Genomic DNA, 18,943 nt, shown 5'->3' on the forward strand with positions numbered 1-18,943 from the left:
GCGGCCATGTTGGCAGGGGCGACAATCCCACAAACAAGGAGAGATAGGCGGTACATATACACCGTGTGTCTAAATGTGTAGAAGGTAAAAGTCCCGTTTTCTCTTCATTTCTCCATTTCGTTAGTCACTTACGTTGATTTGACATTATTTCCTGTATGTTCAATGATATACAGTATATTCTCTTTAAAATGTCCTTTCGTATTCTTGGATGCCTGGAACGGATCGCTTGTATTTCCCTTATATTTGACGGGACGTATTGCTTCAATTTTTGGACAATCTGGTTTTCAGACTTCTTGAAGAGGATTAGGGTTTCGGTCTGAGCGCTGCAGCGAGCAGGTGAGTTCTTCAGCCCACGGTGGAGAAGCAGAGGTTCCCCAAAACGTTTGCATGCAGGCGAATTCACGAGTAGCAAGTTGGATATATGTAAGGGAACACAAAAGAAAATGGTGGCTTGATGCTCATGAAGAATGTTGACCCGGACTCAGAACAATGACTGCCCGCAGCTACTCAACGTTTGTTTGTTTTGGGGTCATCAATTGACCCTGGATCAGATTCTTGCATTGAGCACCTTCTTTGACCATCATTTCTCTTTTCCAACAGTGTGCCGACTCTCCTCATGTACAAAGTTGGCAGGTTGAGCTGAAAAAGCAAAACATCCATCGGCCGGCAAGCGAACAGGAAACATCTCTCGCCCTCTCTCGCCGGCCAAAGGCTGAGAGCACACTTCCTGTCAGAGCTCCTTTAACTTCCTGTGCGGCCACCGGGAATCCCAGCTGGGACGTTCCAGCTGGGTCACGGTCTCGCTCCCGTCTTTGTTGCTCAGGCCTTGACTGACATCCACGCAGCAAGTGCACCGGAATCCTTCTCCCACGTGTCTGCCGCTGCCTCCCTTCGGCACCAGGGGTCGCCACATCACAGGTCATCGACACGAGCAAGGTGGGTCGGGGTATTGAGCAGCGGATTTCAGAGCCCGGCTCCTCTTTCGGCTCCGTCAACGTTAAAGTCGACGCAAACGCCAAGCCCTTCTCGTCTAATTTCATCCAATGAAACGGCACACGCGACGCGATGCGGATGGATGCAGGTTCGCGCTGGGGCGGCGCAGCGAGGGGGGGGGGGGGAAGCAGCTTTGGTGACTTTGCGTCTGACCTTTTCGGAAAAGCTAATCCCGCGCTATAATAGACTCCAGGGCCGATATGGAAAACTGCTGCACCGTTATCTCGGTTGTCTAGGAGACCATCAGAGCACCACCGGGGCTGCCGGAGATGCCGCGGTATTAAAAAGGGGTGCGCGCGCTTGTGCGCGCGCGCGCGTGTTATGTTGAAACGGAAAAAAAAACCCATAGCGATTTAATGCATGACTTCGACTGTTATATTCTAAACGCAAAGCGTCGGGCTGGTGGGTCGCATTTGTTTGAAAGCCGGCGTGGAGGGGAAAGGTCACGTTGGACAAAGGTGAATCGCGGGAGTGTCCTTCGCGCCGCTCGCTCGTCGAACGCCCGACATCTAGTCGACGATTTGGAAGCGCTCCGCATTCAAGCAGACGCCTCGTGCGTATTGACACGCGCGAGGGAAAATGGATCCGGCGATCCAAGTCAACAGTGCCATTAATAGTGAGGATCGCCGTGCAGCAAAATCATCCAAATGCGGCGGCTCCTTTTCAAAGGGCGCTTGTGCCTCGGAACTCCGACGCACAATGAAAAGGTGAGCCAGCCAAGGTGGGACTAATCAGAGAGATAGGCATCAAATCGCCGCCTGATGTATATTTAATATAGCTGGTATTGATATGTTAAGTGGGATGTGCGGATGACCCGGGCCAATAAACTCCCAACGCCGCTCGGATTGGCTGCGCGGCTCGCATCCGTGTAAATAGTTCTCATTCCGCGCGCCTATCTGTCTCTCCATCGACCTACACGACCCCCCCGCGCGCACAAATGATGCATTAGATGCATTCAATGTATTTGTTGTGCAAGTTTGAAAAGGCGGTGATAATCTGGGAGCGAGAGATAAGGAGCCGGCAATTTATTCAGCGGCACTTTGGAGCCCCGCTTCCAGCCTCGGTCGCTGCTGACACCCCCAGCGGTTTGCTGATAACGATTAGGCCATTTATTATCTTCACAGGGAACAAAGATTGCGTGGTGCCCATGAAATATTACCCGTGGTAATAATCAGAAGGAGGCGAAGGAGAAGAAGAAGAAGAAGCAGAAGCAGATGAAGGACCCTGGCATCTGACGCCGGGTGCAGAGCTCCTGTAGAGGAGCAAAGAGCGTGTACACACACACACACACACGAAATTAGTATTATTATTCCAATTACTATTATTATTATTGTTATTGTTGTTGTCGGTGGTGGCAGTAGGAGGAGGAGTGCAGTCAAGTGATTATAGAAATCCGACGAACAGCACTTTGCTAGCCTATGTCAAAATGTCGTCCACTGTCGGTCGTGCGTTTTTCTAGTCGCTTGTCATTCAAAGTGCACATGGCCAAATACGTCAGCTTTGGTTGGAAGTCATTTTTTAATCCTCGTTGGCAATATTGCTCCACATATGCAATGCCACTCCAAATGGCATTTCCCCGTTTTTTGTTCATGCGCTTCATTCGCCAAATTTGTAACTTGTTTTTATTTTTAGTTTTTCAACAAATGCTGAGAGGTTTTGGTTGGGCTCATGCCACACTTCACCCCGCCGAAAGCAAAGCGTTTCATTCAATCGAAAATCTCCTTGCTTTTTCTTGCTTTCTTTCTGGCTGGGGCCGCCGGGCCCGCCGAGGCCGCCCGCCGTTTGTTGAACTCGTGCACCGAGGGGGGAGCACAAGGCCGCGGGTGGAAGGGCTCCCGAGGCTTGCGGGGCTCTTTTTGCAGCTGCTTTTGCACGCCAGCGACGCGCACGAGCGCCGGTCGCGTGCAGGAGATTTGGGAGCTTTTGCGTGTTTTATCAAAGTTGCAATATAAAGCCCACATGCGGGCACAAGGAGGGGGGCCGCAACCGCCCCTCTTCTTCAACACGGCGGGCGGATCTTGGGGCAAAAATGTTCAGAACTGTCTTGTATTTACACCGAAATCAAATGAAATGAAATTGACAGGACAAAAAAAAATGGCATTCTGTCATTTTCAATTCAGATTTAATCGTTTGTCAAGTCATAGCTTGGGATTTTGTTATGAAAAAAAAAGAAAAGAAAAGAAAATTGGACATGCCATTTCTTACTGTTTATTGCGACACCGATTTTGTGCCCTGCTCGGGTTCAGAAATACACCGTATGGTCCGGTGTTTCGCAACCTTTTCGCGAAGTGCAGAGGTATGTTGTACTTCGTCGCATCGTCAAACTAAATGTCCCAAAAATCGGATGAAGGCTCCCGGCCAATCACTCGGGAGACAGAGCGAAGGAGCGCTTCATTCGTTGTTCTGCCCGTCGCGATCCGCGTCGCTGGCAAAGAGGGAATTTGTGGAGACCAAACAACTTTGACCCATGCTTGGTTTCCGAAGCAGCGAAAAGCACAAAAAAATACACACCAAAATGAAAACAGAGAAGAAAACAGAGTCATTCGCTTGAAATCAAACAAAACAAAAGCAAAGCAGACCCCTGCCAAAAGGCAGATAAGGGAACGCACCGTCGTGTCACTCCAGAGGCCGGCGGACGCAAGACGACTCCTCGCGCAATCTCGCGAGATCCCACATAAAAGGCGGTCACGGTCACACCGGAGACCTCGCAGCCCTTCCGAGAGCAATTGAAGCTCGGTCGTGCCGCGGAGGCTCTCCCTCACGTTGCTGTTATCGGATTTGATTTGATTTGATTGGATTGGATTTTTTATTTTTATTTTTTTTTTTTTGCGGAAAATCTTAAAACAAACACCATCGGCGCGTCTCTCTTTGAAAGACTCTCGATCAGCTGTTGTGCCTTCGGGAAAGATGCAAAGCTGTCCGGGGGAGGACGCGTGAACGTTACCTGAAGTTTGGCCGTCGCGTCCTGGCGGGCTTTTGTCGTCGTTGCGGTTGTTTTTGATTTGGCTGAATTCCGCCGCCTCGCACGCGTGCCCGCGAGACTCCGGCTGCGGTCGAGCAAGTTTCGGCGGCTCTTGGCCGTGCCTGAGCAGAGCGCGACAATCTCATCCTCACCGACGCCCGCGCGTCGGCTCTCGCGCTCCAGCTCGTCGCGTGCATCGGCGCGGAAACGCCACGGAAAGTCCTCCGTCGCACTTTCGACGCAAAGCTGCAATGAGCCGATTTCTTTCAGCGCATCTTTTGGAAGGACAAGCCCGACGTCTCTCGGCGGATGGAGAGCTGCCTTCTTCTGGGTGCCATTTCACCGAGAGAGGAGCCTCGAGCAGCGGGTGAGTGAGAGCGTCTTTCAGTCTGTCCTCGAAAGTCCCGACGTCGACGACGAAAAACGTTTGTCGCGATTGTTTAGAATTTGGAGGAGCATCTGGGTTCAATGTGGAGGCAGGGCTGCTCTTTTGTTTGTTTTTAGCATTTCCATAAATTCCCTTGAACTTTTTGCGGATTTGTTAGTGGTTGTTTTTCACTGGCTTCGCGATCTGTCTGCCTGCAGTTTTTGTTCTGAAAATGCCCTTGAATTTATGATCAAATGTAAAACCGGACGACAACAAACACATTCAATCTATTATCTGTGGAGCATCCGTTATTATTATTATTATTATTATTATTATTTGGGCAGGAAGAGTTCGTCTGAAATTGCTCTTTGAATTGGCAACCTATATACAAACACTATTGTACCAGTACGACAATAAAGTGCTTTGTGCTTACTTTGTCATAAGGTAGACCTCATATTTGCCATAAAAAAAGAACACCACTATCATTCATTATTTCGTAGTGTCTCGGGCTTCGCTTGAACCCAAATTGAAAGGGGTGACAGCATGATCATCATCCAGGTATGATGACGACCAGACGCCCAATTATCACGCTGCATATAACAAGGGTTGTGAAGGTGGTGGCCGTCTTTTCATGAGCAGAACATGCCAGGCTGCGAGGAGAACAACATGCTTTCCTGCCTTGCTGCTTGGAGAATGTCCACGAAAAGACGGGAAACCCTGAAAAAATGCAGAAAGATTTGCGTGCTCCCCGAAAGGAGCCTCGTTGCCTTCACAAATGTTGCCCCTAAAACCTGAGGCATGCAGCGGAACTCAACTTTAAAAAAAAAAGTCTGTGTGTGTGTACACACACACACACACACACATATATATATATATATATATATATATATATATATATATATATAGTGTGTATATATATATATATGTCTATACACACACACACACACACATATATATATATAGTGTGTATATATATATATACGTGTGTGTATAGATAGATAAATAGATAGATAGATTTTTATTTTGTTCCTGACCAACTTGTGCAGCACACTTCGGCCTATATATCCAAAAGGAAAAGCTTCATGTATCGTGAAGATCAATTTGTGATGTATGCGCAGCCCAAAAATTGCAGGTTGGGCCCAAAAACAAAAACAAAACCAAACAAAAAAAGTCAGTCCCGTTGCGATCCGACCCAGGCTTCCTCCAAGCGGCGGAGAGCTGCTCGGGTGACTGCTGCAGGCCGCCGCCGCTGCTGCAGGTGGCTCCTAAGCCCCCCCCCCCCCCCCCGGCTTCCCCGGCTCCATCTAATTAGGCGTACGGAGCAAAGGGGACAATAATGCTTCAGCTGCTCTGTGTCATTTTCCCCTCTCGCCGCCTCTGCTTATCTTCACCAGCCTCCCCCCCTTGCCCCCAGCTAAACGCACACGCATACACACAAAGAGCGCAGACTTTTGAACAGTCACACACACACACACACACACACACACACACACACACACACACACACACACACACACACACACACACACACACACACACACACGGCTCCACTCTGGATAATGATGGATGAGCGTGCCCGGTGGAAGCGGACAGGTAGATAAAGCCAAGGCCATTTCATCGGCGGCGTGCGGAGGCCAATGAGAATGTGCTCGCTCATTAGCGGCCGCACCGATACACTTGTAGCGCGCGCCTTCAAACCGGCGCATCGAAAAGGGAGAGCGCTCGTCCAAAGCAAAGCCCTTCTCCCCTTTCCAACATGGGCAACAATGCTGCTGTGTCCTTGACAAAGCCCCCCCCCTCCCGCCGCCCCCAACAATCGCTTCACCCTCACTCGTTTTTTTTTTTTTGTTCGAGCGCAGATACAAATGGGATTAATGAAGGCAAAAATGACAGAGGACTAAATCCTGCTGAGTAATCCATTTGGCAAACACGCCAACGACAATGGCGATGCGCGATGCGGCGGCATGTCTGACGCCGCCCGCCTGCCTCGTAGGCCTCACGCATCAGCAGTCGCCCCTTTTTGGGAGCCGCGCGCGGGCTGCCGGCATGCACTCCACCTGGCAGTGCAGGCGTGGTTCGCTGGAATGCGAATTATTCAGCTGGTCACTGCACTGCACTAATTGCTTGCTTTTAGGACTTGACAAGCTCTTCGGGCTGAGCTCCTCTGGCAACATGCCGTTGATTGTCGGTGGTGAGGGACACAAGGGGTCTTTTACCTGCATGAAGAATTTGTCAAGGTATCACCAGAGCCCCCCCCCCCCTCCCCTCCTCCGATCACGTGTCGTCAAACCCCGGCGTCAGCGTGGCGGCGAGCCTTTCTCGCCCCCCCACCCCCTCTTGCGCCCTCCAAATTATTCCCCGTCAGTCACATGCACGCCCCGGTCTTCAGCGACAAATGGGATGATGGCCCAGTATTTGATTTCAGTTTGAAATGTGCAATCGATTTTTATCGGAAGAGGCGCACCGAGCAACGCTGCCGACATGAGTTGCCGAAAGCAAAAGCGCTGGGGACGTTTCATTTGTGGAGCGTTGCCCCTTCTCGAGACACTCGGACGATCAGCGTGTAGGCGAGGCCTCGCATGAGCGCACCCTTGGTGCCAGACGCAAGAGAAAAGGGCGCCATTCGTATGCAAACTGGGAAAACGCAAACACTCTGCAATGCTCCGCTACTAATTCCAGACAATTAGAGGCTGCCGACAATGGGCCGCAATGTGGGCTCATCAGTCGTCTCCTCCCCGTGTTGGTTTTGGAGCCGCTAAAAAGGCGGCGCATTTGCATCTCGGCGGGCGAGCAAAACGACACGCGCAATTATCGCCCGCTTTCTGCTTGCTCATTCAGCAATTGACGCGATTAGATTTCCGCGAGTGGCTGTGAAATCACTCAAGAGGCCTTTACGAGAGGGCTGCTTTCAGAGAGGAAGAGAGAGCGTCGAATCCGCGCGCAATTCCATTTTCTAAATCGGCTCATTAGCCGGATGTGCTCGGCAGCGGCAGCGGCAGCGAATGCGCTGAGAAACGCTTCTCGGCGGCCCGTCGCCTCCTCGGAGTTAAGCTCGCCGAGAGATATTGGGCCGCTGGCGGAGACCGTGGTGGTGGTGGTGGGTGGGTGGGGGGGGGGGGGGGGGAACCAAAGGGGCAGAAAGCCAGGCAGAAAGCGAGGCGGAGAGGAGCCCGCAGCCTGCGAGCCAATTGCTGCGGCGAGGCCGGCTATTGGGCCGCCGCACCAAGCCCCGCCCCCGCGCGCCTTGATAGGCGATTTTACTGACGCCGGCCGCGGCACATCTCGCTCACGAACGACCCCGAGCGGTGCGCGTATCGGGAGGCCGGCGCGTCCGAGTTGCAGTCAGCTGATCGAAACCGCAACAGGTGAGACATTTCCCGTGCCCTTTTCCGAGCCGGCAGGAACGCGCCACTCCGCTCCTTTTTTTCCCCCCCCTCATCTTGCGCTCGCGTCCTCGGTTTATTATCCGAATGTGCTTCTCAATAACAGGACTTCTCTTTTGTAGGTAAACAAACAGCAAGGACAACGACTACGATTGAAAAGGAGAACCCGCGTCGTCCGAGGATTCTTCTTTTTTTTTTTTCCCCCTGAATGAAGTCAACACGGCTAAGACTCTGAAAGCGGACGGGGACGCCATTTACCAGGAGGGAAAAGTTCTACCGGACGGCCATCCAGCGTCTCAGCCATGGAGGTGGCAGCGGCGGCCGATCAGTCCCGGTGGATGGCGCACCACCACGCCGTGCTCAACGGCCAGCACCCGGACTCGCACCATCACGGCTTGAGCCACAACTACATGGAGCCCATGGCGCCGCTGCTGCCCCAAGACGAAGTGGACATGTTTCTGAACCACTTGGACTCTCAGGGGAGCCCCTACTACAGCAACTCTCGGGCCAGGGTCACCTACGGCCAAGCGCACGGTAAGACGCGCATGCAGCTTTGGAAACGAAGGGATGCCGAGCAAAAAAACAAAACAAAAACAAAAACAAAAATCCAATATGAAATAATAACAAATAATTTTGAGAACATGTATTTCCGGAACGTGCTCAGAAGGGTTAGATTATTTTGGAGGGGGGTTGTGGTGCGTGTATATTCAGCGACATAAAAAGGAATTTTTATGACAGCAGGAGGGAAAGGGAAGTGTGTCGTTTAACCCCTCAGTGCGAGGCCAAGAGTTTGCGAGGGGAGAGGGAGAGAGAGAGGGGGGGGCACTTCCCGGATATAAAATAAAAACCGCAAAATCACCAATAACAATCGTTACTCCGAGAGCCGCAGGCGACGTCAAGATACTGTCCCGAAAGGCGTAACGGGCCGTCCATTTGCATCATTTCTTGATTTCGGGCGTCTTCGCGGATAATTGCGTTGCGCCAGAAAGGTTGGCTTTTGGCGGACGAGGGGAAAAGTTCAGGGTTTCCCCCTCGATCGAGAGGGGATTTGGAATGACTTCGAAGAGCGAATGTGAGTAAAGAGGCTGTGTGCGATTTCAGCTCGGCTCGGCGGGAATCAGGTCTGCCGACCGCACCTGATCCACAGCCCCGGCCTGCCGTGGCTGGACCCGGGCAAAGCCGCCCTGTCCGCCGCCGCCGCCGCCGCCGCGCACCACCACCACCACCACCATAACGCGTGGGCGGTGGGCCACTTCAGCAAAGCCGGCCTGCACGCCACCAGCTCGGGCTACTCCTGCGGCGGCGGGGGCGGCGGCGGCGCGACTCCGGTGTCTACTCTCGCCCCGGCGACCCACTCCAGCCCGCACCTCTACAGTTTCCCCCCGACGCCGCCCAAAGACGTGTCGCCGGACCCCGGGCCTACCTCGCCCACCTCCGCGTCGATCCGCATGGACGAGAAGGAGCCCCCCCTCAAGTACCCGCCGTCGCTGGCGGACGGCATGAAGATGGAGAGCTGCAGCCCGCTGCGCGGCGGCCTGGGCTCGGTGAACGGCGGCCCGGGCCCGGCCACGCACCATCCCATCCCCACGTACCCGGCCTACCCGGCTCTGCACGCGGCGGCCCACGACTACGGCGGCGGCCTCTTCCACGCCGGCAGCCTGCTGGGCTCGTCGGCCGGCTTCGCTCCCAAATGCAAAAGCAAAGCCCGCTCGAGCTCAGGTGAGTCTCTTGGCGACGCGCAGCTCCTTTTCCGCACACACACACACACGAAGAAAAATACCCTCGCGTCGCTTACAATTGTACGAATCGGTCCTTCCAAACACAAATTTTTCAAGGGAACGTTGTCGAAATATCGAAAATTTTCCTTCCTCGGAAAATAATATTTCAAGTCCAGAACAACCTCGTTCAGTTGATCTTTTTCACCGTGAAACGGGCACACACACACACACACACACACAAGGGCATATTCTTTTTAAAGTCTGACATCAAGCAGCAGAAATAATCCGACCCGTGCCTTTACGGGGCTACGAATTCAAGAAGCACATTTTCAAGAAATTGCATTTTTTTATTCCTATGGAACATTCAAGCAGAGAATGTTTTTGAAAATGATTTCCAGCACTCCCGATGCAGAGGTTGCTGCGTTTTTTTTTCCTCACGCGAACGAGTAGGAAGAGCGTGCGTCCCGTGGACCAGAATATTCGCTCGCGTCCAACGCCACGACTCTCGCGGACCTCCGCGGTGGTCGTGCCCGAGAGCTTGTTTTCGTGCCCCTGATTAGACATGGGGGGTTGGGGGGGGGCGAGGCGTCACGACGCGCCGGCTCCCGCCGCATCCCGCGTCGCTGCGAGTGAACAAATCCCGACCTTCAACCCTCCCCGCGCTCACGAAGAGCAGGCAGGCAGGCAGGCAGGCAGGCAGGCAGGCAGGCGGCGACAGAGCCCCCGCTGCTTGCTCTTTTAAGTCGGGCCTCGGCGGACGAAACGCGCAGGCGAGCGAGACCGCTGCATGCAGGCCGGCGGCCTGGTTTCCTTTTTCGGGATCACACAGTCACGACGTTCTTGCATTTTTTCCGGGGGGGGGGGGGGGGTGGCGGTGGCTGAGACTGAAATATTTCAAGATGTTACGTGTTACAAGCACAGCGTTGAGCCTGCTTGCCTTCTGAGGCGTTTTGCGTTTATGATCTAACTTATGATGCTAACTTGTCAGCATTTGTTTGAAAAAAGGTGTGTGTGTGTGTGAGTGTGTTTCTACCTTAGCGGTGCCGCTAAGGTCAGTCATTTGACTGATGTGAGCTTTTGGAGATGAAAATTGTTGTTTTGTGACATTTTAATAGAAGCTGGCCCATAATCAGGAACATATCGGCGGTGGCATTGGAGGGCGCTTCTCTGTCGAAGTGGATGTCCCGCGCTGGTAAATGTTGATCGGCAGCTGTACAAAATGCCACGGTGACATTTCAGCCGTCTACAGTGAGCAGCGGCTTCCCGTTGCCTTTGGCGTCAAAGGCTCCCTTGCCTTCCCCTTTTTCATTTTGGCACTTCACGTTTCTAAAGACGTGCCCATGACGAGTCGTGGACCGGAGGGGGAGATGAGAGAGCTCCCCCCCCCCCCGACCCCCAAAAAGCACCGGGATGCATTTCAAAAGGGAACGAGGCTTTTGGCTCCGGTGGGGTTCCGCAGCCGCAGGGCGGGCTCTTGGGTGTCGCGTCAGCAATCGCCAGGCGATACCCGAGGGAGAGGGGGAGCCTTGAATTCCAAGAGCAGTTGAGCAACAGGTCGCATTGAAAGAGCCGACAAGAGAGAGCGAAGGGGAAAAGCGGGTTTGGCGTCAGCTGGAAGCCAAAGACCCCCACCTTGGCCTGCTTTGATTTGTCAGCACGCGGGGGTCGGTCTCGGCAGAGCAGGTCCCCATTTGGTGCCGCGCCGCATCCGTTTTGCTCTCGACAAGTTTCGACTGACCTCACTTCTCTGGTTGGGTTTACACGGCTGTCCGCGACCTAGTTAGCGACGCACGCACACGAGCGCCGTGACGCACGACCAGGTCAGGAGAGCCACTCGGAAGCGGCGGCTCGTCCGGGTCGGCCCGGCCTCCGTTGCGCTCCTGACCGACTGCTTAATTATATAAAATTTCTTCTTGTCCCCTCTTGACTTATATGCAGAGGGCCGCGAATGCGTCAACTGCGGCGCCACCTCCACTCCTCTGTGGCGACGGGACGGCACCGGCCACTACCTGTGCAACGCCTGCGGACTGTACCACAAGATGAACGGCCAGAACCGACCGCTCATCAAGCCCAAACGCAGACTGGTGAGGACCTCGAATATGAGCAAAGAGCAGATGCTGTCAACACAATTGCAGGAACGCCATCGTCTTCCTGGAATTGTGCGCCCCCCCTCCCCTCGTGATCCACCGCTACGCGGCCCGCTACAATACTGCTTCTCTTGCCATTGTTCCCGCTGGCCCGATTGCCGCTACCTCCGATACTGTTAGCGATAGCGGTGCCCACCTTGCTTTGGTTGGTGCGGTAAATGGCAACGCCGCGGCTATGGCCGATGAATTCAGAATTGCCACGCGACTCCCCAAAATATAATTCCTGGCTTTCAAAGGGTGGCTAGAACAGTCGGACACAAAAGGATATTCGTGGTCATTCGAGGCAAAGGCTTCCAGATAATATGTTGAATTGCTCATGACATCAAGAAAAGTCTCTGTGACTTTTTTATTTTGATTCATCCAGCCATCCGTCATCCCGGCGGCTTTTCCTCACGAGGTCGTGGGGGGAGGGGGTGTGCCGGAGTCTATCCCGGCTGTCTTCGGGGCAGTAGGCGGGCCCTCGTCTGAACTGGTTGGCAGTACAGTATTCATCCAGGCCAAAAAGACTAAACTAAACTAAAACACACGACTACAACAGGAATTGAAGTTGAACATTAAAAAGATGTTCTTTTCTGGCAACAATGTCAGTTTGCACAACAAAGCAAGCAAGCGTTTGCTCCAAAACAATTTTTGGAGTCGCTTTTCTTTCGATCTTTTAGTTGGGGGGGGGCACCGGGGGCACAATAGTTTTGCCAACCCATTTCTCACTCATGTCTTTGTTGTGAACTGCGGGAAGGCCAATTTTCACAACAGCAAGGCTGAAAACATCAAGTTGAAATGCCCAACGTCAAATTGGATTGAAGTTTCTTGCCTTGAAATTTGGAGTTGACCCCACTTTTTTTGTTGGCTTGTTTGTTTTTCGGGGTGGCGTGGCCAACTCAATGCATTTAGCGATACAGGGCATCGTTTCCACGAGACCCAAGGCCCACCCCCCCCCCCCCCTGCCGCGCACATGCACACAGTGGCGTTTGTGAGGAAAAATTCCTTGAGTCTCCCTCGGAGAAAAGTCCATTGCGGGCGGCCCTCTTTTGGGGCTGCAGCTTTTGCGTTTCCAAGCCAAGTGTTTGTCGGCGCCGCGTCGAGAGAGGCATCCAGTTGCTTCCTATCCGGATATCTGCCCGGCCCAGATAAGGAAGTCGGGCTCCCGGCTGTTTCCGCCTTCGGCCGGCGCGCCGCATTCTCTCCGGCCGCACTGACATGCACTGCAAAGAGATGATGACAACACGAGAGGAGCCGCCGAGGCGCTCCCGAGAGATGGACGGCGAGGGGCGGGGATTGGAAAATACGCGGCTTTCTGTTCCACTCGCGCAGATGCTTCTCCGTGCGCACGACTGCGATGAGGGCGCTTTCTTCAAATGTTCACTCCGTTGTGTGACGTCACCGAAAAACCAAGATTCACTTGGTTACAGAAAGGCAACATTAGCACCCGAATGAATGGGTTTGATTTAAGCAGGGGAAAAAAAACGTGGGGGGGGGGGGGGGTGCGCTCACACAGCGCCCCCGAGGCTTCTTGCATGTCAAGTGAATGTCGCTTCTTACGGCTGTGACGGATGCAGCCGGCCTTGATCTGGCTATGTGTGCCGCTTTCGAAAGATGCTAACTAGCTTCTTGTTAAGTACGAGGCGGAACTTGTGTTTGGTGCCAAATTGCTGTTGTCGGGGTCCTCGTCAAGGTTGATGCATAAACCGCCGCGGTCGCATTGTTTCCATTTCACGAGAGTGCTTTTGGGGCTTTCAATTGGTGATTAGCCGGACCCGCTGTCCACAAACAAACCAGTCGATCGCAATGAAGGATTGAATGCGTTTTGTGTGCTCACCGCAGTCGGCCGCTCGACGTGCGGGCACCTGCTGCGCAAACTGCCAGACCACCACCACCACCCTGTGGAGGCGCAACGGGAACGGAGACCCCGTGTGCAACGCCTGCGGCCTGTACTTCAAACTGCACAACGTAAGTAGCCCCCCAAACACGCACCGGAGGGCGGGGTGGTCGCGGGGGTGGGGGTCCGCCGGCCGGTCGTTAACCGTCAGAGTGGGCGGACAGCTCGTATCGATTTAGGGGCAGAGAAAGTGCGAGCGCGAGGCAAAGCCGGCTCGGCTCGCCCTGTCGAGCGGAACCCAGCGGCCGTCCTCCTTTTTTTTTTTTTTTTTTTTGTTGTTGTCTTTTTGATGAATCCATCGTTGTTTCAATGGGGGGCGGTCCTCCCCTGAGAGGCCGCGGGGCGGGACCGCCATTCAGCGGAACGGCGTCGGTTACACTGATGAGGATTTGTCTCAGACGGCTCCTTTCACATCCATTCAGGCCCTCGCCCTCATTTATTCAAATTGACGGCGACCACCGTTTGCTTTTGAATTAGACAAAAGCCAAACACTCCGCCGACTCACCTTCTCATGCGACGAGAGTTGATGCAAAATAGCTGCCCGTTATCGATGGCCTAACGGTTTGAATTCGGCATTTGAGTCAGGCGCGCGCAAAGCAAAAGCCACGCGAGACGTTCCTCGGCCAAAAATGCGCGCGTCGCAAGCGGAAGAAGAAAAAAAACAAAACAAAAAACGGGCGTGGGGGCGGGCGGCACCATCAAAACCTCGTATTCATGACGCGCGCGTGTGTGCGCTGCGATTGCGATGCTCACGTGTCGCTCGGCGCAGGTCAACAGACCGCTGACGATGAAGAAAGAAGGCATCCAGACACGCAACCGCAAGATGTCCAGCAAGTCCAAGCGGAACAAGCGAGCGGGTGACGGCTTCGAGGAGCTGACCAAGTGCATGCAGGACAAGGCCTCTCCCTTCGGCGCCGCCCCCGGCCTCGGCGGCCACATGACCCACATGGGTCACTTACCCCCCTTCGGCCACTCGGGACACATGCTGCCGACTCCCACGCCCATTCACCCTTCCTTCGGCCCCCCCCACCACAGCAACCGCTCGCCGGTTTGGGGGGAGCCGCATTGAGCCCCTCTCCCCGTCGGAGCCCGGCGGAGTCGCCGGGCGCACGCCCGAAGCGGATCCGCGCACTCGCGGCGGATGGAAAGCCAAGCGGGTAGCAAAACGAGGATCGCGGGAATGGAGGCGCCCGCCTCTCCTCGGCCCTCAGCGGAGGTCTTCAAAAGTTGACGCTTCGCCACGCCGCCCCCTTCGACTCGGACCCGGGCTGAAAAACGCCTCGCTTTTGTCAAGTGGTTGCATGACCTCCACTTGAAAACTGGACCTGGATGCAGAGGATTTGTTTTTCGTGCAAGCACTTGACAAATCGCACGGCAATTCATCCCCCCCCCCCCCCCCCCCCGGGCATGTGCACCCTCTCGAAACGAAAACCCGCAAGGACACGTGGAGTGACAGCGCCTCTGCTTCAAGGCAGCAGGGCCAGACTGCAGTCAGTGCGCACACACATACACACACGCACACGGCTGTGCCCTTGTGACACGCCGGATCGCGCGCCACGGCGCTCCTTTTTAATAATGGCCTTTTATCGGGGGGGGGGGAAGACAGTGTAAAGAGAGTGTTTATTAAATGCCTGATTGCTATTACGGTTGTTATCTTTGATGTTATAATTATTGCTGCGATAATTTATTTTCACGCTTTTGTCAAAGACATACGGAAAATATTTGGACGTGGATTTCACGGTGATGACGCAAAGAAAGACCACCGGCTCAGAGATAAAAATTCCCAGAGCTGTGCGTTTTGATCATTATTTCCATCACACAAAAAGTGAAGAAAATAAAGTTTAATACTTCAACGGTATGTCATTGCTTCTTAAATTTGGTCTGGCTCTCTTTTTCAATCTTTTTTTTTTTTCATGTCCCCACATGACTCTTATTTTTTTCTCCCCATTAGAGCATAAGGTGTCATCGCACATCCCCTTCAGTAGGTGGCGGTGGTGCTCTAATCGAGTGTGCGCAGCTGTAAGCTGGGGAGAGAATGTTTGAGAAGCACCTCCAAACCGCGATGGAGGGGCTGAAACGAGAAGACCAAAAGAAGTGGCCCCACGACTGCGGCTCGCCACGGGCGAATCCACAAGGAAGAGAGCCGGATATGCAGCCGACGCATCAAACAACGTTCCCCTCGCAGCGCGCAAACGACTCGGTCAGGCCGGGGCTCCCCGCGCAAAGGCGCCTGGCTCAGGGAGGGCCTCCTTTGTGGAGCTCTGCCCGGATGCGAGCGCGTGCCGGCGTTCGCCGAGTCCGGACGGCGGCTGGCGCGCTACACGAATTTGCGGCGTCATGAGAAAAGGCCGGCGGGAGTCGCCGCGCCTCCCCGTGCCGGCCGCCCTCTTTCTTGGCCCGGGCGATTGGAGTGAGAGGAAGGACAGCGGGTCTTTAGCGGGACGCAGAAGAGGAAGGAAAGGCAATCAGGCGACCTGAGCAAACACGCGGGGGTCTGCTCGGAGCGTTTAGGCGCAGATGTGCGCGCAGCTGAGGCCGGCAGGAAGCGGGCCGCTTGTTTCTCCCTCATCTCATCCTTTTTTCTTTCTCTTTGTTTGTTTTGCGCATGTTTTTCCACTCTGCCTCATTGCTTTCTTTTGGAGGTCCTCTTTTTTTGGGGGCTTTTTTGGCAAGGCTTCAGCGTTTCTCTGACGTTGTCGCTATTCAACGCATGCGGGCCTCCGCTCTCACTTGGAACCATTACGGTCAGATTTTGAGCAGAGCCCGCCCTTAATGAGTGCTCCATTAGGGCCAATTAGGGGTCTCGCGCACCGGGAGACAAAGCGACCCATTAAAGACTCGCGTGTAAAAGTTGACTTTCATGCCCGGCTGAACTCTGCGGCCGGCTCACATCTGCGGCGGCGCTCGATCTGCGCAACTTTCCCACAGCCGCGATATCAAGGTGCCCCGTTGGATTCCGATGTCCCACGAAATACCGCAGCTTCTCTTGTCGAGCATTTGTTTTTGTTTTTGGTTGGAAGCCGAAATTCTGTCTTTTCCGTCCCTGCCTATTCCAACACACCTGCTTCCAGCGATGAGCTCATCAGCAAGCTTTGTCGAGGCCCGAAATCATCGTGAAAAATTGAATCGGGTGCATTGGGAAGAGGGAGGCCTCGAAAACGGGCAGGAGACGGCTCTCCGGCTCTCCGGGACCCCAAGTTCCCTTCCCCTGCTCTAAGCGATCGTACCCTTCTCTCACCCTCTCGGCACACGGGTGCCGAAAAAAACGACCATGTACTGTATACAAAGGTGTTTTTAGCCGAAAAAAATGACCAGGTATAGTAAGGCGTTTTTGACCGAAATAAACGACCATGTATAGTAAGGCCTTTTTGGATGAAAAAAACAACCATGTATAGGAAGGCCTTTTTGGATGAAATTTTTAGCCGAAAAAAAAACGACCATGTATAGTAAGAAGTTTTTAGCCGAAAAAAACGACCATGTATAGTAAGGCGTTTTTGGACGCAATTTTTAGCCGAAAAAAACGACCACGTATATAGTCAGGCCTTTTTGGACGAAAAAACAACCATGTATAGTAAGGCGTTTTTAGTCGAAAACAACGACCATGTATAGTATGGGGTTTTTGACCGAAAAAAACGACGATGTATAGTAAGGCATTTTTGGACGAAATTTTTAGCTGAAAAAAACGACCATGTACAGTAAGGCCTTTTTGGACGAAAAAAACGACCATGTATAGTAAGGCGTTTTTGGACGCAATTTTTAGCCGAAAAAAACCGACCATGTATAGTAAGGCGTTTTTAGCTGAAAAAAATGACCACGTATATAGTAAGGCCTTTTTGGACGAAAAAAACGACCATGTATAGTAAGGCATTTTTGGACGAAAAAAACGACCATGTGGAGTAAGGCATTTTTGGACGAAATTTTTAGCCCAAAAAAACGACCATGTATGGTAAGGCGTTTTTAACAGAAAAAAACGACCATGTATAGTAAGTCCTTTTTGGACGAAAAAAATGACCATCTATCGTAAGGCATTTTTGGACGAAAAAAATGACCATGTATAGGAAGGCATTTTTGGACGAAATTTTTAGCCGAAAAAAACGACCATGTATAGTAAGGCGTTTTTAGCCGAAAAAAAACGACCATGTATAGTAAGGCATTTTTGTACGAAATTTTTAGCAGAAAAAAACGACCATGTATAGGAAGGCATTTTTGGACGAAATTTTTAGCCGAAAAAAACGACCATGTATAGTAAGGCATTTTTGTACGAAATTTTTAGCCGTAAAAAACGACCATGTATAGTAAGGCGTTTTTGGACGCAATGTTTAGCCGAAAAAAACGACCATGGATAGTAAGGCATTTTTTGCCGAAAAAAAACAATCATGTATAGTAAGGCGTTTTTAGCCGAAAAAAATGACCACGTATATAGTAAGGCCTTTTTGGACGAAAAAAACGACCATGTGGAGTAAGGCATTTTTGGACAAAATTTTTAGCCGAAAAAAACGACCATGTATGGTAAGGCGTTTTTAACAGAAAAAAACGACCATGTATAGTAAGTCCTTTTTGGACGAAAAAAACGACCATGTATAGTAAGGCATTTTTGGACGAAAAAAATGACCATATATAGTAAGGCGTTTTTAGCCGAAAAAAACGACCATGTATAGTCAGTCATTTAGCCGAAAGAAACGACCATGATTAATAAAAATACACAACTCCACTGCTCTATGTGGTGCTTTGGCTCAGTGGTAGAGTGGTGGAGTGCCACACCAGAGGTTGAGTGTTCGATCACTGTTTTTTGCAACAATGTCTACTCTTTAACCACCATTTACAACTTATTTGAGGAAAAACACAAAACAACCCAAAGGTTCTTTGTGGTGGGTTAGCTCAGTGGTAGAAAGCTGAAGTCCCAAATCCAGCGGTTGGGTTTATTGAAGTAAACACAAAACAAACAAGAAGTTATGTGGTGGTGTGGCTCAGGGGTAGAGCAACCTTCTCCCAAACTAGCGGTTGGCTGTTCAATCCCCAGAGGTTGCAAACATATCCCCTCTTTCTTTGACCAACATAGAAGGTAAGGCTTATTGAAGTCGTTTTTTGTATCATAAGGCGTTTTTCAGCCGAAAAAAACGACCATGATTAATAATTAAAAAAAAAAACCAAAGCAACTCCACTGCTCTATGTGGTGCTTTGGCTCAACTCCACTGCTCTATGTGGTGCCTTGGCTCAGTGGTAGAGTGGTGGAGTGCCACACCAGAGGTTGAGTGTTCGATCCCTGGTTGTTGCAACAATGTCTACTCTTTAACCACCATACACAATTTATTTGAGGAAAAACACAAAACAACCCAAACGTTCATTGTCATGGGTAAGCTCAGTGGTAGAATGCTGAAGTCCCAAATCCATCGGTTGGGTGTTTGATTCCCAGTGTTTGCAACAAGGTCACACATCTCTTTAACCACCATTTGCAGCTTTATTGAAGTAAACACAAAACAAACAAGAAGTTATGTGG

General features: G+C 52.2%; 1 protein-coding gene across 1 annotated transcript; it reads left to right on the forward strand.

Moving 5' to 3' along the window:
- Window positions 1-1,124: 1,124 nt before the first annotated feature.
- On the forward strand, window positions 1,125-15,299 carry gata2a (GATA binding protein 2a). Its single transcript, XM_086117628.1, has 7 exons — window positions 1,125-1,700; window positions 2,118-4,322; window positions 7,828-8,239; window positions 8,807-9,424; window positions 11,362-11,507; window positions 13,392-13,517; window positions 14,216-15,299. The coding sequence occupies exons 3-7, from the start codon at window positions 8,008-8,010 to the stop codon at window positions 14,513-14,515; spliced, it is 1,422 nt and encodes a 473-aa protein (XP_085973754.1). The 5' UTR covers window positions 1,125-1,700; window positions 2,118-4,322; window positions 7,828-8,007; the 3' UTR covers window positions 14,516-15,299.
- The last annotated feature ends 3,644 nt before the right edge of the window (window positions 15,300-18,943 follow it).

Source organism: Hippocampus guttulatus, chromosome 8 (assembly GCF_054856545.1).
Source record: "Hippocampus guttulatus isolate MCC_2025c chromosome 8, RoL_Hgut_1.0, whole genome shotgun sequence".
NCBI classification, from domain to species: domain Eukaryota; kingdom Metazoa; phylum Chordata; class Actinopteri; order Syngnathiformes; family Syngnathidae; genus Hippocampus; species Hippocampus guttulatus.